The sequence below is a fragment of the Strongylocentrotus purpuratus genome, unplaced genomic scaffold (genome assembly GCF_000002235.5).
Source record: "Strongylocentrotus purpuratus isolate Spur 01 unplaced genomic scaffold, Spur_5.0 spur5_scaffold_11, whole genome shotgun sequence".
In the NCBI taxonomy this organism is placed as follows: domain Eukaryota; kingdom Metazoa; phylum Echinodermata; class Echinoidea; order Camarodonta; family Strongylocentrotidae; genus Strongylocentrotus; species Strongylocentrotus purpuratus.
In genome coordinates, this window is record NW_022145596.1 from 29,257,056 (window position 1) to 29,279,845 (window position 22,790).

The 22,790-nt window shown below is 39.1% G+C and overlaps 3 protein-coding genes across 5 annotated transcripts in view; 2 read left to right on the top strand and 1 right to left on the bottom strand.

Annotated features, from left to right (window-relative positions):
* Positions 1-10,720, top strand: part of LOC593885 (sulfotransferase 1A3) — a 30,534-nt gene extending 19,814 nt beyond the window's left edge. The window contains exons 3-7 of the mRNA XM_030981120.1: positions 749-876; positions 4,867-5,137; positions 5,976-6,070; positions 7,274-7,457; positions 9,953-10,720. Of these exons, the coding sequence (XP_030836980.1) occupies positions 749-876; positions 4,867-5,137; positions 5,976-6,070; positions 7,274-7,457; positions 9,953-10,062 (788 nt within the window). The 3' untranslated portion in view covers positions 10,063-10,720. The remainder of the gene's footprint in view (positions 1-748; positions 877-4,866; positions 5,138-5,975; positions 6,071-7,273; positions 7,458-9,952) is intronic.
* A 4,174-nt stretch (positions 10,721-14,894) lies between these two features.
* LOC587288 (inhibitor of growth protein 1) lies at positions 14,895-20,238 on the bottom strand. Its single transcript, XM_787025.4, has 2 exons — positions 19,985-20,238; positions 14,895-17,189 (listed from the first exon to the last, which is right to left on the bottom strand). The coding sequence occupies exons 1-2, from the start codon at positions 20,115-20,117 to the stop codon at positions 16,558-16,560; spliced, it is 765 nt and encodes a 254-aa protein (XP_792118.1). The 5' UTR covers positions 20,118-20,238; the 3' UTR covers positions 14,895-16,557.
* Positions 20,239-20,517: 279 nt separating this feature from the next.
* The window catches only part of LOC587249 (ATP-dependent DNA helicase DDX11), a 34,715-nt gene continuing 32,442 nt past the window's right edge, over positions 20,518-22,790 (top strand). The window contains exon 1 of one of the 3 annotated variants that reach the window (XM_030981124.1): positions 20,518-20,865. The gene's annotated coding sequence lies outside the window, so the exon portion shown is untranslated. The remainder of the gene's footprint in view (positions 20,866-22,790) is intronic. The other 2 variants (XM_030981122.1, XM_030981123.1) reach the window with 2 other exon arrangements.

The following is a 22,790-nucleotide window of genomic DNA, read 5'->3' on the forward strand; positions in this document are numbered from 1 at the left end:
TCAGCGAATTGAGAAGAAAGAAATAGCGAAAAGTGGAAGAGAGGGAGAGGGAAAGAATAAAGAGAAAAAAGAAAAGAGAGTTCAATTTATTACAAAAAAATGTAAGCAAATGAACGAGAATTGAGTTGATTCAGCCTAAAGAAGCATTGTAAAAGTATAATGCACATAATACGGAAATGTCAAATGATACATTAATACGAAAGCCATTATGGGATTGTTATTATACTGTTTAGCATTAGTGAATATCAGTGACCTATACGTATTGGTGAAAATTATTATTATTATTATTTATATTATTATTGTCGGAAAATTGAGAAAAGTAAATACAAGACAGAAATAGAGAAATAGTGGGAGAGGGGAGGAGGGAAAGGAGAAAGAGAGAGAAAAAGCTAGAGAAAGGGAGAAAGAGAAAGAGACACACAGAGAGAGAGAGAGACGGAGAGGGGGAGAGGGTTCGAGTAATGACAATACTGTACATTGTAAACAGGTCTAACAAGATTTCAGTTGATTGAATTTAGCAAACGAACAAAAGAGGGAACTGTGGATTGTTTGTAGCGCTGAGTTCTGCATCGTGGTAGGGACAAATGATCGGAGTTTCTCAAGCTGCGGCAAGTAATCAAATGGCGCGGCGGTGTCTTAAAGAACCCAGAAGTGATTTCGCAAATCGCGTGAGGATCTCAACAGTTTGATAGAGACAAAAATAAAATGCATAAAATGGTGCACCTTCATTTTGTTTCTATGGTACCAGGAACCACGTGGGCTCAGCAGATCATGATGCTGGTGCAAGTTGAAGCAGATCTGTCCTTCTTCGAAGGGAAGCATATCTCCAAGTTGGTTCCATTCTTGGAATGTCCTGATGTACCGGATGCTGGGGCGGTAAATATAAGCATCAAACCCAATACACATGGGTGTTATTTCTATCGTCAATAGGCCATTTTCGTAATGTAACCAAATTTAATGCATACGTCTTTGTGAAGTGCCTCAATACAAATTATTTCATTCACCTGATAAGAATAATAGTATTTCAATAGACAGAATCCAATCTGCATACATTAGTTGTTGAAGCATTATGGCTTGACCTACCTAGCAACACTTGATATTTGCTGTTGCATTCTGACTATTGAAATACTATTATTCCTATCAGGTGAATGAAATAATTTGTATTGAGGCATTTCACAAAGACTTATGCATTAAATTTGGTTACATTACGAAAATGGCCTATTACGCCAAATGGATCGCTTAATTTCAATAGAATTCATTACACAGTAAAGGGGCTTTCACACCGGGCCTTGCGTAGAGTTGCGTAGCGACTACGGCGATTGTACGCAACCCTACGCCGATCGTACGCAACCCTACGCAACTGTACGCGGAGGGACGCGAATGGGTACGCGAGATGAACGCAACAAATTAAACATGTTTAATTTTGTTCGCGTACTTTCGGCGTAGATACTTTACGCTGACAGTACGCAATTTGTACGCAAGTCTACGCAACACTACGCAACTGTACGCCAAGCTTACGCAACAATACGCTACCCTACGCCAGCATTAAAAAACGGATAAAGATTTTTTTTTTGGTATATACCTGGATGTAAACTTGACAGGTATTGATCATTATTTTGAAAGGAAATGCTGTTTTTGTTTACATGTGTGCGTTCTCACATTTATTCTTTTCATGAAGAAAAAGTGTGTCTTTGACTTTATTTTGTATTTTTTTTGCTTGTAATTCTGTTTGTACTACTACAAGGTATTTCAGACTGACATATTTGGTTTTGTTATGGTTTATTCAATTTGTGATGTTGACATCTCAGGCTGTTGATATAATAAACAGAGATAAGATTGAAAAACTAATGCCTTATGCGAAATGTTTTTATGTTTTGTGGAAATCTGTATGTATTTGTGTCGGTTTGTTTGTTTGTGTGTACGTTTGTGTTCCTGTTTGTATATTTGTAATATAACTTTGTTTACTTGAAATGAGCAAAGAAATATTTTTGTCTCACTCTGTTAGTGAGATTAAGTGAGTGTGCATGTCAGAAGTATTTCTTTTAAATCTAATAAAGGACTAACATTTATATCATTAAATTGTCACACACATATACGCTACGGACAAAGGACAACAGCTTTAGTCTTCAAACTTACAGGAAACTGAAATGAAATAAAATGAACTGGAATGATATTTTACAAATGAGTAAAAAAGGAGATTTTGTCAACAAGTATCAGACTTCTGTCCACATTTATTCACAAATCAAAATAAGCGCTCTCTTTTGTTGGCGTTTTGAGGTATCAAATCACATCACGTGACCTTGCAATGTACATCAAAAGAAAATTCATTTATTACCCTTGTGAATGATACATAGTACAATAATGTAGTACATCCAAAAAAATGTCTGCATTTTTTGGAAAATAAAATGTTGAACAAGTTAACATTTACTGCAAAATAACCTCAGCAGTTGTTAACACCTTACTAAAAAACTGAAAATGTAACGGTCAAAAACGTGTACCAATTAAATGCCAATTTTTACTATTAAAACTTATGGCAGGTTTAAAAATGTTATTTTCTTCACTGACTATGTTACGCAAATTGGCGTTTCAGCCCTATTTCACGCATGCAAAAGAGACCCACCGCCCCTTGGATGTCAAAGTTTGTCAGAATGTTATTATTATACTAAGAAGAAGTTACGTTTACGTGTAATAACATATACAATTCTTTGTACACTGCACAGTTCGTTTATACAATAAATTGTATTTGTCTTTTTAACATATTTTTTTAATGTAGGTTTATAAAGCGCCAATGGCTACACTCGCGGCTCCTACGAGCGTCTAATGCATTTTTACATGGCATTTTCGCACACAGTAAGCAACCGTACGCAACCGTAAGCAACCCTACGCCAGGCCTACGCAAGCGTACGTAACCCTACGCCAGGCCTACGCAAGTGTACGTAACCCTACGCCAATTGCCTACACCGTAGGTACGCGGTGCCTACGCACAGGGTACGTAACTATACGCCATCGTACGCAAGCCTACGCATAACCTACGCAGAGACTACGCCGAAGCATCAATTTATTCATGAGTACGCAGCTTAACTCCGGCGTAGTCAGTATGCAACACTACGCAACTCTACGCAGATCCGGTGTGAAAGGGGCTTAAGAAATTAAAAATAGGCCCCTCACTCTGTAGATTATGAAGGCTGGGCCCGGAGTTGGTTCTCAAATGTTCTTTATGCTCCTGTTTTGTTTGCCCAGAATTCCTAGATCATTAAGTTTTTACGCCAGTTTTCCGTCAGAAGTATAGATTTTCGGATAAATCAGAAACCTTGCATATGACATTGCACTCTGCTTCAACGATTGCGGCTTGACCTGTTCTCAATAGCTGATTGTCCTTTATTGGAATAACGAAATAGAATGCCTTTATGTGCGCCGGGTTTAACTCGCATGCACGGCGGATCTAGGAATCAGTGACTAATGGGCGTATAAGGACAATAATTACCCCTCTGGGCAATCACCCATTGGAAAAGTACTCCCAAAATTATCCCCCGAGAACAATTACCCCCGCCCCAGTACTGGCAAGGACAACCACCTCGAGGACGATTCCCCCCCCCCCCCCGAAAACCACCCCCATATTCGTTAAAGGGGAAGTCTGGGTGCCGTTGCATAAAACTTGCTATTATAGTAACTTTTCATGGAATACTGGATTTTGATTGGCTCTTGAGCAACGTTACTATGGTAGTTACTATTGATGGCAAAGTTACTATAATTATCAAGTCTTTATGAAATGGCACCCAGCCTGATTATAAGTTGGTTTTAATAAAAAATAAATTTCGAGGGGTATATTGTCATCGGGGGTTATTGGGGGGGGGGGGGTAATTCTCCGGGAGGATTGTCCTCGGGGTGATTTTCCTGGGGGTAATTGTCCTTAGGGGTAGTTTTCCGGGTGTTAATTTTCTGTGGGGAGGGTGATTGCTCAGGGGGTAGTTGTCCTAAAACCGACTTTGGGCATTGGTCTGTCTGAGGCAATTAAGCCTTTGGACCCATCACTAATAATGATAGTGCATAAATCATCAAATAGGATAGTGATTTCTCACTCTCCTACACCCGCCCATCCACCTACCATCTCCCTGTCCCCTTTCCGTCTCGAAAGTTGAACTATAATTATGGCTGGAAATAACCTTGTAGGTCTCGAACAATAGAGATACAAGTACTTTGTTAAAATGAGGATATATACAGTGTGAGTCATAAAATAAAGTTTACTCCTAGAAAGTTGCTTATTATTCTAAAAATCCCAAATCATTTGGTATCATTTTCGTGTGGTATATGTTCACGCTTGGATGAACAGGAGGCATAGTTTGCGAGAGTGCAAAAATCGACTTGCGCCAAAGTTGCTCATGTGATGTTTGAATAAAACAATTGGGATTTGGGTATTAATTCGGTTTTTGCAGATCAAAATAACATCCCTTACAAAATTAATCATGCCACACATATCAAAAATCGAATATCAAATATCAACGAACATTTTGTGCGCGTGTGTGGGTGTTTGTGACCTTGCCCTCTGCAAAAAGCATATTCAATTCATTCTGTCACTCCGCTAATCCCAACATATACTGTAGGCATCACTTTTATTGGCGCAAGTCGATTTTTGCAATCTCGAAAGCAATGCCTCCTGTTCATCCAAACGTGAACACATACCACACAAAAATGTACCAAATGAAGTGGGATAAAATACTCTTACATGAGATGTATAATAATTTACTGTTCATAGATGATTTCAAAAATAATTAGCAATTTTCTAGGTGTAAACTTTTTTTTGACTCACACGGTATATTTGTTTTTAATAATTTTCATTGACTTTGGTTTGAAATCTAATTCTTTTAGTACAAGACGGTGGCAGAGATAAACACCGCACCAACATGTGTTGAAGCTGCAGACGCAATGCCAACTGATACACCCAGAATACTGAAAACACACGTGGTCCAAAGATGGCTTCCTGTGGGACTCAAAGATGACCCCCAGGCCAAGGTTGTGTACGTGGCTAGGAACCCGAAGGATACGGCTGTTTCTTACTACCACTTCTGCCTGCTGATCAAAGATCTTCCAAACTACACGTCGTGGGACGAGTTCTTTGAAGAGTTTCTCGCTAATAGAGGTAGATCTCTCTGATTTGGCTACGACTTGGTATTAACCCTGATCAGCAACTCTGCATTTATGTGTTTGTTTCCCCTCCGCATACTTGTTATCATCTTATTTCCCCCCTTTATCACTTACTTGTTATGTATGTATTCCTTTGTATTTTATAATGTACATTTTTTGTATTTGTATGGTTTTTTTTAAAACTGGAATGTATAACAAAATAATTTAAATGAAATGTATATTTTATAAAAAAATCTATCATGTAGGAATATGCAATTCACGTATATCACGGGTAGATCGACAATTATGAATGTGCGAGATATTATTCTATTCATGTAATCTTATATATGAAGTATCAAACAATGAATATTACATGCATGCCAACTAAATGCCTATATCAAATGCATTGCCATACGAAATGTAAGATGATATAATTATGTTAAATAAGATTATTAATACTTTAGTCGTGGTGATATAGGTTCCAGTGGCAGTGGTTGAAGGGATTCTCCAGTTGATGTAGGCTATTAAATGGGGCCATCCAAGTCGATCGACAGCACAAAAGACCAGACACGTAGCCACGGGGGTGGGGGGGGGGGGGCGTGCACCCTCTCCAAATTTCCAAGATCGGTTGAAATTTTTTAGACCCCTCCCCAGGACGTCGATCGATTACATGTATGTGCCCCCCCCCCCCCCCACCTCAAACTCTGGCTACGTGCCTGCACAAGACCGACAGTCTGTTGGGCTACCGGGGGATGTCGGTCGATGAGGCTTTAGCTCAGCTAAATTTGGGAATGGTCATAATTTGTTATTGTGAATTAAATCTTACAATTTTGTCTTCTTCATATCTCATCCAGTTCCTGGCGGTTCTTGGTTTGACCACACCCTCGACTGGTGGAAGCTCAGGAATCATTCGAATGTTCTGTTTCTTACCTATGAAGACATGAAACAGGTAAGATATAAACGTTCTGTGTCAAACTATATGAAGACAACGTTGGTTACATGGAACCTCAGAAAAGTTTTGAGAATGGCCGTGAGACTCGCATTTCGATCGCGTATTCTCCTCTCCTTCAGTCTCCTCGGCTTTCGGTCTCAATTGCCGTGGATTTTTTGGGGTTGTAAGCCCGCTGTAGCCATATTTCATTCGGGCACGTAACAAACAAACAGACAGGTCATTCAGAGGTGGATACTTGCACAGGGCAGAGTCACCCATATGGCTCCGTTTAGTCTCATTTCACAACGCCCCCTATCGTCAGAGCATGATCTGAGTCGGCAGCCTAACATGTTAGCCTATGGACGTTTTTTTAAAAAATCGTTAAAAATTCATTTTTTGTTTAAACGAAAAGCACATCCACCCCGACGTACGTTATCACTAGCTCTTTCATTGGAGCCCTCATGTCTCATTGACTTTTGAAAGTTCACCCACCGTAATTTTTCAAAATAGGTTGCAAGCTCGTCATTGCCTATAATACACATGTGAAACAAGTCTAACTTTGGACTCAGTTTACCAAGCGATTTGAAGATTATAGGTCGAGCACACGAAACATAGAAAGCATGAATTATCATAGATCACTTCTGCCTATTTCATTTTGTCCATTTCATCCAACCCCCCACCGTAATTTTTCTATTTAGTAAAAGCAAACATTTTGCCGAGTTTAGCAAAACATGAATATTCATGAACGGTCAGACAATACAGCCTTTTAGTACATAACGTATAGTGAATGGGAATGGGCGATGATCCGTTCAGGAGGTAGAGGTCAGTGGTTTGTGCTGGCAATGTTCACGCGAGCGAAAATGAGACAATCGGAGCAATATGTAAAAAGGGTTTGTACATGGGGTCAACAACAACAGTAACAAAACATTTGTTCGCTGGAATCCTGTGGAATGTACTCGCAATTATAATTGAATCAGAGATTTTTGTTTTTTGTCAGAATAAGTTTTTTCTTTAGAAAGATTATGTGAGTGACGATAGATACAATGATGAATTATTAATAATAAAGGATGTTTCATCCACATAATATCTTTGGGAGCCTCCTTGGTTACATGGCGAAAACAATAAACGACAGTAGAAACGTCGAGAAGGATGACAGAGCTATTTTGATAATAATGTTCACACAAATTTACTTCGCTACGCATACTTTTTCAATTGCGATAGGACTCGAGGAAAGCCGTGGTTCAGATCGCCGAGTTCATGGGAAAATCTTTACCAGAGGACATCATTGACCGTATCGTCGATGCGTCAAGTTTCAAATTCATGAAGAAGAATAAAAGCACGAACCCCGATATCGCCTACGAGAAAGAAATGGACACCACAAACAAGAAAACATTCATGCGGAAAGGTAAAGAGTCTATTTACGCTCTGATATTCTTTGTCCCATTGACTTATATCTCATAAATCTGTCCCATTAAAGACATTAGTCCTCTTTCCAAGTACTCGTATGACACGTTGATCTTCTTACAATTATTATTGGTCCTGTGGCATATAGTGCTCTTTCTTCCCATTATATGGCAAATTGTTCAACTGTCCCATTGGTCCTCCGTCCGGTTGGAACTATGTCTCACTGGTTCTCCTTATCACGGGTTTGTCGTCACATAATGTCCAATGTCCCATTGGTCCTTCGTCCGGTTGGAACTATGTCTCACTGGTTCTCCAAATCACGGGTTCGTCGTCACATAATGTCCAATGTCCCATTGGTCCTTCGTCCGGTTGGAACTATGTCTCACTGGTTCTCCTTATCATGGGTCCGTCGTCGCATATGTCCAATGTCCCATTGGTCCTTCGTCCGGTTGGAACTATGTCTCACTGGTTCTCCTTATCATGGGTCCGTCGTCGCATATGTCCAATGTCCCATTGGTCCTTCATCCGGATGGAACTATGTCTCACTGGTTCTCCTTATCGCGGGTTCGTCGTCGCATATGTCCAACGTCCCATTTGGTCCTTCGTCCGGTTGGAACTATGTCTCACTGGTTCTTCTTATGGGTCCGTCGTCGCATATGTCCAATGTCCCATTGGTCCTCCGTCCGGTTGGAATTATGTCTCACGAGTTCTCCTTATCATCGCCTACGAGAAAGAAATGGACACCACAAACAGGGAAACATCCATGCGGAAAGATAAAGAGTCTATTTACGCTCTGATATTCTTTGTCCCATTGACTTATATCTCATAAATCTGTCCCATTAAAGACATTGGTCCTCTTGCCAAGTCCTCGCATGACACGTTGATCTTCTTACAATTATTATTAGTCCTGTGGGATAGTGCTCTTTCTTCCCATTATAAGGCAAATTGTTCAACTGTCCCATTGGTCCTTCGTCCGGTTGGAACTATGTCTCACTGGTTCTCCAAATCACGGGTTCGTCGTCACATAATGTCCAATGTCCCATTGGTCCTTCGTCCGGTTGGAACTATGTCTCAGTGGTTCTCCAAATCACGGGTTCGTCGTCACATAATGTCCAATGTCCCATTGGTCCTTCGTCCGGTTGGAACTATGTCTCACTGGTTCTCCTTATCATGGGTCCGTCGTCGCATATGTCCAATGTCCCATTGGTCCTTCGTCCGGTTGGAACTATGTCTCACTGGTTCTCCTTATCATGGGTCCGTCGTCGCATATGTCCAATGTCCCATTGGTCCTTCATCCGGATGGAACTATGTCTCACTGGTTCTCCTTATCGCGGGTTCGTCGTCGCATATGTCCAACGTCCCATTGGTCCTTCGTCCAGTTGGAACTATGTCTCACTGGTTCTCCTTATCATGGGTCCGTCGTCGCATATGTCCAATGTCCCATTGGTCCTTCATCCGGTTGGAACTATGTCTCACTGGTTCTCCTTATCGCGGGTTCGTCGTCGCATATGTCCAACGTCCCATTTGGTCCTTCGTCCGGTTGGAACTATGTCTCACTGGTTCTCCTTATCGCGGGTTCGTCGTCGCATATGTCCAACGTCCCATTTGGTCCTTCGTCCGGTTGGAACTATGTCTCACTGGTTCTCCTTATCGCGGGTTCGTCGTCGCATATGTCCAACGTCCCATTTGGTCCTTCGTCAGGTTGGAACTATGTCTCACTGGTTCTCCTTATCACGGGTTCGTCGTCGCATATGTCCAACGTCCCATTTGGTCCTTCGTCCGGTTGGAACTATGTCTTACTGGTTCTTCTTATGGGTCCATCGTCGCATATGTCCAATGTCCTATTGGTCCTCCGTCCGGTTGGAACTATGTCTCACGAGTTCTCCTTATCATAAGTCCGTCGTCGCATATGTCCAATGTCCCATTGGTCTTTTGTCCGGTTGGAACTATGTCTTACTGGCTCTCCTTATCATGGGTTCGTCGTCGTATATGTCCAATGTCCCATTAGTCCTTCGTCCGGTTGGAACTATGTCTCACTGGTTCTCCTTATCATGGGTCCGTCGTCGCATATGTCCAATGTCCCATTAGTCCTTCGTCCGGTTGGAACTATGTCTCACTGGTTCTCCTTATCATGGGTTCGTCGTCGCATAATGTCCAATGTCCCATTAGTCCTTCGTCCGATTGGAGCTATGTCACTCTCGATTTCCTCATATGGGTCCTATAATATCACATTCGACTATTGTCCCATATGTCCTAGGTGGCTTTGTGAAATTATCGTTACTTGCCGGATAAAAGCACCAATTTTGGTACAGGGCTTCATTAGGACCTACTAAGCGATATTAGGCTAGGAGCCCCTGGCAAAAATTTCAATTTAAGGGTGTAGGCGGACGCGTCGTCTTGTAGCCCCCAAATAATTTAGAAGGTAATATAACGTTAAATTTCTTATCGCATGAGGGGGTATGAGTGTAAACTTTTTTCTTTTTATTTTATTTGTAGGGATAGTTGGAGATTGGAAGAATTACTTCTCAGAAGATCAGAATCGTCGATTTGATCAACTCTACCAAGAAAAGATGGCAGGATCTGGACTCGAATTAAGATTTGAATAATCACGATCAGAGATGGTGATCCCGGGAAGCTCTCCTTCGAAAACTGTAAAGGAAACGTAATGGCAAAGGGGGTATAATGCTAAACGCGACAGCATACCTACCTTCTAAAAGGCTCTATATATAGAAGGCAAAATTCCACCATTCACGAATATCAAATCATATCGCTCTGTTGCGACGCGGCCTCTCATAACCTACTTTATCTTTACCCAGTTATGACAAGAAATCACGGTTCATGTATTCATACTATAACCATGATCACTTCCTCATTTCGTTTAAATCCATTATTGCGCTTTGATTCACACATATTTGTCAGGTCATTAATCTACATTTGCCACTCTCCACCCAGGTGCGGGTAAATGGGTACTCGGTATGTAGAAATTCCTTCAATGCTTTAGCACCTTATTATGGCAGATCAGCTAGAGTCGGGGTAATTTTTATGATACTTTATATTAAGCGCAGTAGAGTATAAATAGTGGCTGCGCTATAAGGATGGATCTATTATTATTATTGTAATTATGTAGCTGGGAGAAAGAAACAAATATGTTTGTCTTTTATACGGAATTATAATGACAAATCAACTAATCTTTAGCTAAATATTCGAGTGAACTTTTACTTCTATTTTTCATAATGATCAGCGTTTTGTTTCCAAAGCTTTATATTTTTTTTTTAATGATTATTTACTTTAATAACTTGGTAATTTTGCTTTGTTTTAATTCTACTTCTATTTTGCATAATAATCAGCGTTTTGTTTCCAAAGCTTAATACTTTTATGTGATTAATGATTATGTACTTTAATAACTTGGCAATTTCTTTTTTGTTTTTATCGGTGTTTTATGACTATTTCTAATTGTCTACATATTTACCATTAGGCAATCAATCCGTGGACTATTACTACATACTAAGCCAGATTGAATTGGATTCAATTAAGTTGAGTTAGGAAATCGTATTTCATCAGCACATTATATTGATTTTACAATTTTTATTTTACACCACGATCTTTTTTATTTCACGACCAAAATTTGATACTGTTTAAACCGATTTTATTATGAAGAAATAATATAACTTTTCTTTACCATGAACTGTGCAACGATGACTTTCATGATCAGGCCTTAGAAACATTTTGAAATTTCTTTACTAGTTCATGCTGTAAATTCAGCGTAATTCTGTTATGAGCAATGTTCCTTTCATTATGTGATTATTACACCAAAGAAACAAGTAGACAGTTTTATCGTTTAAGGAAAATCCAACTACGAACTGAATTATGTAATTACATTTATTTCTCTGGATGCTCAATGTAGAGAGCCTAAATTGCGTTGTCGAAAAATCTACCATGAATAAAACTATTCAACTCGAAAAGAAAAACATGTACGAGTACGAGTGATACTTATCTTTTTTTTAAATGAATTGATTTCTGTAAACTATATTCTCTGATTTATTCAAAACAGTGGCGTGGCTACGGGGGCACCCCCCCCCCCTCCAATCGAATAGATAACTAAATTTAAAAAGAGGCGAGAGCGAGTCGAGAGATGAAGGAAGAGGAAGAGAACGTTAGATGTGTAAAGGAATAGATCGTTCGAAAACACTCTTCAAAGATAACAATATAATATGAATCAGTTACGTGGAAACAACTACGGTCTCAAATGAAATCTGTTATAAGAGGTGCATTAAACGAGTATCGAAAAAGGCTGTGGGATGATCCAATCTGCGCCCTTGATGTAGTTTACAGCAGAGAAAAAATGAAATGGAGATAGGAGTGAAAGATTGAAGACATACGGGGAAAGAGACAGAGAGTATGTTTGTGTGTTTGTGTATGTTTACTTAAAATGCAAAAGAGGCAAGGGATATATCCCCTCCAAGCCTAGTGAATCTGCCCTCTTAAAGTTTGACCGTCTAGGACGTTTTTAAACCGGGGTACCGCGAGAGTATTTTACTTATATTAAGAATGTATTTTAGAATAACGTCATCTTCATTGACAACAAGAGGATCAAACATTTAGTTTTACATTTTATCTAGTGTATATTGGTGAATAAATAAAAAAAATTCCATAATGAAAGTGCTTTTTTTTTTTTTTTTTTAGAGATCAAAACACTCCTCTTTTTTTTTAAGAGCACATTTTTAATTTATTTTTTTGTCTGAGGAGGGGGGGGGGGTTCGACCCCCCCCCCCCCTCCCCTAAATATTTCCTGAAAAATTTGGAGGGGGGAGTGCCTCTTCATGCAATGGGTACATGTTTTTTCTTCTTTCCTTCCTTATGGAGGCAAGATGTTCCCCTTCCCCCAATACTATTCTCTCTCTCATCCTCTCCATCTCACTCTCTTATTTCTCTCTCTCACTCACTCGCTATCAACTCATTGACCTTAAAAAATGAAAAGAGCTCGCAAGATATGTCACAGAGATGCAATTTTTCTTTTGATTGAACCCATCTACACAAATTCATAACTTTCTAATTTTTAATGGGGTTTCGCTCAAAATATCACTGACCTGTTCGTCTCATTATTCTGCTTCAAAACACCGACTTAATTCCAGTCGGACTTCTCCTTTAATAAAGTCTTTCATTTGCCCGATTATCATCCGATTTAACTGGCCGACTAAAAGATGTTTATTCACATAACTAGTTACGGCGGTAACCTACACAAATGAGATAAAGATGTAATGTCATGAATAGAATGAAACCAGTAATGTTTACATGAACATATACGTTGTATTTATTGTCATACTCGATATCAACATATCACTTTATGATTTCTGGAGTGGGACACTCGTTTACGACATCCATAAGGTTTAGTGTAGTCCTGAGAAATGGTTTTGGTCAAGCTACATCTGTGTTACTGAGACCATATGGTAACAATAAAAAACAGGACATGGTAATTAAAAAAAGAAAACATTGTATAGCCTCTATGGAATAATGGAACTTGTGAGAAAAAGAAGGGAAAAACAGTCGAAACTGAATCTCGGTAGGTTGCTGTATCTCTACAATCTCATTGATTTTCGCTAATTATAAAAAAGCACTTACAACATTGTACATACCTACATGTATGACTTACTGTTGCCTATAACGTTGGAATATTTTTTCTTACTTATTTTCATGAAATAATTATGACAATATTGTTTATTCTTGATTAACTTCATATCTATTCAGAACTTTTTCGATCAATCTAACAAGTCCTAGAAATTAAATAAAGATCTGAACAGAGATAAACCTTATCTACACCTGTATATCAAAATATAAATATTGTCACAATAGTTTCATGAAATCAAAATTTATTCCAAATGTATGGGCAAGAGTGTAATCATAATATTTCAATTCACATGTATAATTTTTGTACCAGCTTTCTTTTAAATAATGAGATTTTCAGTAACTGATTTTTTTTCTTTTGTGTTAAAAATGTCTTTCCCGTATTCCTCTCCAGGCTGATTTCAGGAGCGCATCACATAATCAGTTGTGATCCTTACAATCACATCTTGAAGTAATACAGGCTATGGGATATTGAATGGGCCCTAGAGTGGTTTTCTTGATGGTCTGTGCTGCCCTGTTTGTCAATTTAATTCAAAGGTAAAGACCAGTATTGGAAACGCCCCAATTTTTAAAAAAATGGAAGCTCTTTATTACCAATCATGTGAAAGAATATGTTTTGACTAATACATGATGATAAAAAATTTGCCGGGAAACCGCCTACTAATTGATATATTTGGTAAATTAGTTTATCTATTGGACTGTGAGAGATAAACGCACGTGTCGCGCACGTGTGCGTAGTCCCATATACATCTTTTTGTGTACAGTGCTTGAAACTTTACGAAGACTGGGCCAAATTTCTTATCATTTTGATGATTCCAGAACCTTGCAGTACACACCAATACTTATATGCTAGATGATCAACTTTTTCTGATCGATTCCACAACGTTTCCTTCACAATGCAATCGCATGACCAGAACCGGTCTTTATCTTTAAACCCTGGACATTCAGCTTCATTAAAATAGTTTTTCAACAAGTCATTAGACTCCATATTGAAATATATCTCTTCAGAACATCAATGGTAACAAAATAGAAAGAAAAATCTCATGAGTGAAACATCTGCAAACATGTATAAGATGTTTTCTGAAGAAGATATTCCAACATGCATAAACATTACTATTATTATCTATAAATTGCATGACACATAATTCTCACATTGTTTTCTAGGGTCCTATGGTTCCCTCTAGCTGACACATTTTCAATGATCATAATGCATCAGAGATTATCAATTCGTACTAAAGATCATTTTATCTTTATATTTGTATTAAAAGACAACTCTCTCAACTCTTTATTCCACACTGGTAGACGAGTATTTGAAAGCATCTGCAACATACATACACAGGTGTAATATGTGATGGACACTTTGCTTGTGTTCGCAAATACATGTACATGATTTCATGTTTTCAGCAAATGTTTACATTATTATCATACTATCATTATTATTATTATTTTATTAATATTATTATTAGCATTACTATCATTTTTATCATTATCATTATTACTATTTTGGAATAATGATATTTTTGGTACATTTTTTATTATTATGCTGAATTAAAGAATTCATAATGCTTTGTCTTAATACCTCAGGAACAGTTATTACACTTTCGTTAAATTAAAAAAATGCCAGGAGAATTGCAGTGTATGTAAATTTTAAACTCACAAAGTTTATTTATTTATTTTTTTTTTACAAAAAAACTATCTTCATCCATGGGCATTAAAAAATACTATCATTTATGCAAAATCGCTATTTCAAATTATAAATTTCTACATAAGTGAAAACTTGAAATGAAAAATTAGAAGAAAAAAAATGAATGGAAATTGAATTGAAATAAAGAAATGAATAATAATAATGATAACAATAATACTAGTAAGAATAGTAACAATTATAATAATTATAATAATACAGATGATTTTCTGCTTATGGTTTTCCATTTGATTACATGAACAGCACCTCCAATAAAATATGAATTTTTTCTCCATACAAAATGAGAAATGACAATACATGTGTACATGTATTTTGTTTGATTACAAACTATAAAGTGAATGGAGTTGTAGAGAATACAAATTTGCACCAAAAAATGAGATCTTTACCGTTATGACTTTTAACCTTCAATAGCCTCTTCTGGTTTTCTGCTTTTAGGATGAAAACGGAAATACGTGACAGCCATCAACATAAAATTTTAGGTCAAACTTAATAAATAATTAAAAGAAACAATCAAATAAAGATTTATTTAAGGAAGGAGGTGTGGTCCAAGTCTGTTGTTTATGTGTTAGTAAGATTTTATAATAATATCCTGCCTATTTTATAAGCTTTCATTAGTGATAAAAAGAAAAGTGGTGTTTCGGTGTGTCTTCTTGAAAGATAATAGAAACCTCTACTAAAAAATTGGTGGCAAAGCCATTGCCTAACTTGTATCTTCACACACCATATAAATGGATGAATAACAACATGGTTGGTACATGTATGCTTAAGTTGAAAGTGTCTACAATTATTCACGATGAATAAATAAATGCAAAAGCCTTAACAGGGGAAGTCCATCCTGATAATGATTTTGTTTCAATAAAAGCAGATTGAGAAAAAGAACTTGGAGAAAGTGTGAAAAATATCTGATTAAAAATTGGAAAATTACATATATTTTTGACGATATCATGAAAATAATAATATGCGCTTCCAAAGAGCTTTGGAAATTATTGGAAATTATTACCCCGGCTTTAGCCTTTAGCAAGGCTTCCATTACGGCTCTCGAGCATTTCAGGGAATTAATTCCTGCCAGGTACCCATTTACCTCACCTGGGGCGAGTGTGGCAAATGTAGATTAATGTCTTGCCAAAGGACTTTGCTGCCGCGGCGGCACTCAAACAGCGGATCTTGTGATCAACAGTCTGGTGACATATCCACTCGACCACGACACTAATTTCATCAGTGTAACATAAATCGGCAACACTGTGTTGTATCTCGGGAGTTCCTCTCCAATGTGCCCTGTACAGAACACGTCATCAACTTTCAATTTCTTAGTTATTGGTGACGGAATAGATTTGTTTCAATTGGGAGGGGAGCTTGCAAGATATGCCACATAATTGCCAATTTGTATTTGATTGATTTGATCTGTTTGTGCTCCAACTTTTACTGACCAGTTTCTCTTACTTTTCTGCTCCTATCAAATCCAACATAATATGAGGGTAGACTTCCCCTTTAATATAACTAGAAAAAAATATGTAGACTAACTGTTCAAATGTTTGTTCATGTTTAGCCAATTGTTTAATTCATTCTATTTTATGGTAATATCTCTTGTGGGGGAATAATTTTTGCACTCCATAATTCACGTTACAAATAGTTGCCAAGAGTATGCTCCTTGTTCATGTCTCTATACAATGCAGATTATATACAATATTTACAGGTTTTGTAGCATGTGGTACAAGATGCCAACATTAAATAAAATGTTTGAAAACAAAAATAAGCTCTAAAAATGAGTCTATGGAGATCATTTTTTCTTGACCTCTGGTAAGCACTTTGGACAATACCACTTGCCCTTGGGTTTCGTCGAGAGTCCTACACATCCAAAATGGAACCATTCATAAGGGCAGTCTTTATTGTCACATCCGACCATATCTCCGTAAGAGACTTGCTGGCATAGACAGTATGTTGGTTCGTTGGGATCGATGGGGGGATCTATAGGCAAGATGTCTCGCTCCTTGGTCTTGTTGCGCTTCTTCTTCTTGGCCTTGGGGTTGTCGTTCTGCTGCGGCACCCTGTGGTTGTCTTTCTCCTTCACCACGTCGCTGTTGCGGCTCCGCCTCAGACGCTTGCTTGCTTTCTCCGCCGGCGCTTCAGGCTCCACGACAACTGGCACAGCCTTCTTTGTCTTGGAAGGGGGGTCGGGAGGATGCTCTGGCTTCTCCGTGATCTCTAGGTGGGTGCGGTTCATGTTCATCTGACGGAGCCGGTTCTCCACAATCTCTGATATCTGGGATGCAAACTGGAGCTTCTCATCTCCGAGCTCCTGGCTTTGGATGAGACAGCGATGAAGGCGAATCAGAGTGCGTCGTTTGTTGTGATTGTCCAGATCCTTGGTGGTCAGTGTTTCGTAGAGCTGCTTGATTTCTCTAAGAACACCTATAGAAGAAATCAAATGAAGACTTTAAAGAGAATTCACGTTCAGAAAATCTCCCCTAGTGGATAGCTGAGATTTGATGACTCTAAGAATGTAATTTGTTTCCAAACATAAAAAAAAGTTTTTTAACCTCTATATTACATTTAGATCCATCATCCATCCTGACTCTAGATCCATTGTAGATCTATATATTAAAATGTTCAGTTTCTCCCTATACAAGTACAAATAAGTTATCATTAGTACTTATGGATTACTACCACCAGCCCCTCTCCCCCACAAAAAAAATATATAAATAAATAAATAAAAAAATAAAAAATGGAGAGTCATTCAATAACATTCGGATGGTATCTAAACCCCATTTTGGTAGTTTGAAAGTGTAGGGATAAACTATAATATGTAATTATCTAATCCATCCTGACATTCTGAAAATGACCTGCTTTCATTAACAACATTTTCTTCAGAAGTTGAGGTTTGAATTGTACTTAAAAAAGGCCCTAACTGAGGGCCTACCGGTAGGCATTTTTCTTCATGAACACCTTAAAATTAAATGTGATCATGCAAATTTCAGCACCAGGCCAAGAGTCTGTATATATTTTTTATTTCAGCTTGCCAATATGTTTTCTTCACAAACACTACAAAAAATAAGAAAATAATCTGGCACTAATACTAATAGCGACTGATAACCCATGGCAGGCACAGCCACAGAAGAATTCCAGACAACTCGCCACAAAGACAACCCGCCCCAAGACAACCCGCCACAATACCCTGGACAACTCGCCACAGGCGAGTTGTCCAGGGTGGGGTGCTTTTCGGACAACTCGCCACATTTTTTTCCCCTCATGATTTCTAGACGTAAAATCCCTCATCTGAGATGAAATTGTAATTTTTCATGATTTTCGTGCTTTTATAAAAAGTCATTACAAAGAATAAAGAATAAAGCTGATTTCCCTTGCAGCAATAATATATTTTTGACAAACCGAAGGCATATACGTTCGCCAGATCATTGGGATAACTTCTCGGTATTTAGATCTAGAGGTCTGTAACAGCTGCATTTTTTCTGTCTCAGAAATTGTTTAATGGTAGGATACTGGAAGCACTGGCGTACTGATGGGGGGGGGGGGGGCAGGGGTGGGTATTTGACCCGCGAAATACAATTGAAATCTGGTTTATTTCTATGTGAGTACCCCTACCCCTCGGGGGGGGGGGGGTATACAATGACACTGATAGTGATGAGAAAGACTCTCGGACATCTGCAGTATGAAGTTGCACCTGAAAACATTTTGTGCTTTTTGTTAAAGAAAAGAAAAATATACAGACTTAACCCTGTTAATGTTAATAATAATAATAAGTTATAATAATAATAATAAAATAACGTTGGTTTCTTTTTGACATTTTCATCGATCTTGCAGGAAAAGAGTGTATGCTTTATCATTAAATATGATTACATATGCATTTCATGCTCAATATTATGTTATTATTAGTTGTTATTCTCATGTTTCCTGTCATGACTGTGTTTATAAAATAATAATGAATACATAAAATGACAATTTCATCTAAGATGAGGAATTTTAGATCTAGAAATCATGAGGGGAAAAAAGTGTGGCGAGTTGTCCGAAAAGGCACCCCACCCTGGACAACTCGCCTGTGGCGAATTGTCCTGGGGCGGGTTCCTAGAAACCGTCATAAGTCTAACTTCTTGACTATCCCATTGAACCGCGTGTTAATTCTATAACACACGTTTCAATAGGATAGTCAAGAAGTTAGACTTATGACGGTTTCTAGGAACCCGCCCCTGGGTATTGTGGCGAGATGTCCAGGGTATTGTGGCGAGTTGTCTTGGGGCGGGTTGTCTTTGTGGCAAGTTGTCTGGACCCCCCACAGAGCTGCATTTTACTTATTATATGATATTACATTATTAGTAACCACTTTATCACAGGTAATGTCTCAGATCCTCATTACGGTAGATAACTTCACACAGGCGCGCAACCCACCATCGGTAGCACTTGTATTGTGCAGCGGTTTGCCGAGAAACCTGTGAAAAAGTGGTTACTAATATTAATATCAACGTTTTTCCGACAAATAGATCTACTCCAAAAATAACAGGAAAATTGACACGAGACAGGTACATGTAAGAAACATAGACTAACTACTTTTAACACATGATATTTATTTGTACATTTGATTAATATTTACTTCATTTTGGTTATGTTTTAGCAGGGTATCTCCTACTCCTAGACAGAAATAACCATCTGATTTGGGTCATTTCTTTAATAAAACTGACATTTGTGGACATTCCCCAATAGTGGAGCCAGACGTAGTCTCAGTGGAACAACCGACGATTAGAGAGACTGAAGTTTTCGGTCTAGGTATCTCCACGCCGGAGTTACAGGTCAAATTTTGGATAGGTTTCTGAACAAGCGCCGCCGTCTGTGTATGGCTATGGCCTTTTAATGGGAAATGTCGAAGCGACAGATGTCGGATTTTGAAAGATTTGTCTTGCCTAGGCTAGATCTAGGCCTTACCTACCTAAAATCCAGTACAAATTTCTAGGAATAAGAGAAAATTTCATTGCAAACTTCATCTACAAACTGATATCACATACATTACATTTTCAATAGGTATATCTATGGAATTTAGATGGATTCTAATGGCGGAGCATCCATTTGCTTGAAACGGCCGTTGCACCGCAGTCGCATGGACATGCAGAAAAAGCGAAGCAGCGGCATACCTTGCATCTGCTAGCCGACAGGCCGGGGACGCGCGCCTTACAATCCCGCTGGTGTCAAATAGCACTTACTCTGATATGTACTGTCGATCTCGCGGATCTGAGACACGCTCCTTTGGAGATCATTTGGAAGGGATTCGATGCAATCCAAGTAGTCTTCCACATAACTAGTAGTTTGGAACATATTTGCCGCCGTGTGACTCATCTTGATACAAGATTCAGTCCGAATTAAACAAAATAATCAGTAAATTCGTAACTATGTTATCCAAAATGTCATGGCATCGACGTTGGTTGAGCAGAATCAAACATTAAAATAGAACTGCGCATGCGTAATGATATGAAGTTGAAAGGTCATTTTCAAGAAGGAAATTTGGATTATACCATTTTAGATAGGTAAAATATAATTTGTATTATTCAAAGTGTATGAATTTTAAACAAAAATTAAGTTAATAAATATTTTATTGTATTTATTAATTATATTATTATTCCTGATTTAGTAAGACTTAAACAAAACAAAGCTCTTAGTTTTAGGAAATGAAAAACGTTTTTATGATTTATCTCTTTATACAAATGGAATAATACTTTCTTCCGGAAGTTTGAGTCGCGGGAAATACGGAAGTAATCAAATAGTACCGTAATCATAACTCATATGCATGCATGCGCTATGCATATGCGAGAAACAAAAATCAACGGATTAGCAGGGCTCATGACGCCAGCGCTGCAGGCCTAGGGTCAGTTAGTTAGCTAGCTAGGCTGTACATGTACCTACCGCGCCAGGTATCTGTCAGTGTCGCTCGATATAGATCTACAGTGTGTAGCTGAGACTTCACTACCGACTTTGTGACTGAATCTGACTCTGAGATAGGTCTACTCTAGTCTACTTTGCATCATCCTGTCATCGACATCGAGGCCAGGACCTAGCTAGCGCTAACCTGGGCTAAGACTAAGTCTGAGTGAGTTAACTTATTTTTCACCATGGTCACAGACGGCTTTCATCGAAAGGGTGCGGTGCGGCGCGGCGCGGTGTGGTGTGCTCAACGCACCCATTCGATAAAAGAGGGGGGCCTTTTCTCGAAAGGGTGCGTTGAGAGCGGAGTTCCGTTTTAACACACCCTTTCGATGAAAGCGGGGGGGCTTTTCTCGAAAGGGTGCGTCGACTAGTCTTTCGCATCAGTCGTTTAAAATGAGGATCTCGGACAGAAGGTAATAGTTGCCAATTTAAGTATATCGAAAATGTATTAAATAAAATGGAATGGTCTTGATTACAGAGTGGTCTCTTTCGTTATTACTATGTTGATGGGGGAGACAAAGAGAAGGAGGGAAAGGGAAGATAAAAGGAAAGAAAGAAGAATAAGAAGAGAAGAGGGAAACGGGGGGGGGGCGAAGGACTCTTGCCAAAAAATAAATCAGAGAGAGAGAGAAGGGAAAGGGAAAGGGAAAGAGAAGATAAAAGGAAAGAAAGAAGAGGAAGAAGAAGAAAAGAGGGAAACGTGGGCAAATTAGGGCTTTTGCCTCCTCCCCCCCCCCCCGCCAACAAATAAATAGGAGAGAGAGAGAAGGGAAAGGGAAAGGGAAAGAGAAGATAAAAGGAAAGAAAGAAGAGGAAGAAGAAGAAAAGAGGGAAACGTGGGCAAAGGGCTTTTGCCTCCTCCCCCCCCCCCCCGCCAACAAATAAATAGGAGAGAGAGATAGAGATAGAGAGAAGGGAAAGGGAAAGGGAAAGAAAATATAAAAGGAAAGAAAGAAGAAGAAGGAAAGAGGGAAATGGGGGAAGGGCAAAAGGCTCTTGCCTCCTCCCTTCCCCCCCCCCCCCCCCGCCAAAAAAATAAATAAGAGAGAGAGAGAGAAGGGAAAGGGAAAGAGAAGATAAAAGGAAAGAAAGAAGAGGAAAAGAAGAAAAGAGGGACACGGGGGCGAAGGGCTCTTGCCCTCCCCCCCCCCCCCCACCAAAAAAAAATAAATAAGAGAGAGAGAGAGAAAAGGGAAAGGGAAAGGGAAAGAGAATATAAAAGGAAAGAAAGAAGAATAAGAAGAAAAGAGGGAAACGGGGGCGAAGGGCTCTTGCCTCCTCCCCCCCCCCCCCCCCGCCAACAAATAAATAGGAGAGAGAGAGAGAGAGAGAAGGGAAAGGAAAAGAAAATATAAAAGGAAAGAAAGAAGAAGAAGGGAAGATGGATACGGGGGAAGGGCGAAAGGTTCTTACCTCCCCCCCCCCCTTCCCGCCAAAAAAGAGAGAGAGAGAGAAGGGAGAGGGAAAGAAAATCTAAAAGGAAAGAAAGAAGAGGAAAAAGAATAAGAAAAGAGGGAAAGGGGGCGAAGGGCTCTTGCCAACAAAATAAATAAGAGAGAGAGAGAAGGGAAAGGGAAAGAGAAGATAAAAGGAAAGAAAGAAGAGGAAGAAGAAGAAGAAAAGAGTTAAACGGGGGCGAAGGGCTCTTGCCTCCCCCGCCAAAAGTAAATAAGAGAGAGAGAGAGAGAGAGAGAGAGAAGGGAAAGAAAGAAGAGGAAGAAGAATAAGAAGAAAAGAGGGAAACGGGGGCGAAGGGCTCTTGCCCTGCCCCCCCCCCCCCCGCGCCAAAAATAAATAAGAGAGAGAGAAGGGAGAGGGAAAAAAAATATAAAAGGAAAGAAAGAAGAGGAATAAGAAGGAAAGAGGGAAACGGGTGAAGGGCGAAGGGCTCTTGCCCCCCCTCCCCCCCCCCCCCCCGCCAACAAAATAAATAAGAGAGAGAGAGAGTGAAGGGAAAAGGAAAGAAAATATAAAAGAAAAGAAAGAAGAGGAAAAAGAATAAGAAAAGAGGGAAACAGGGGCGAAGGGCTCTTGCCTCCTCCCTCCCCCCCCCCCCCCCCCGCCAAAAAATAAATAAGAGAGAGAGAG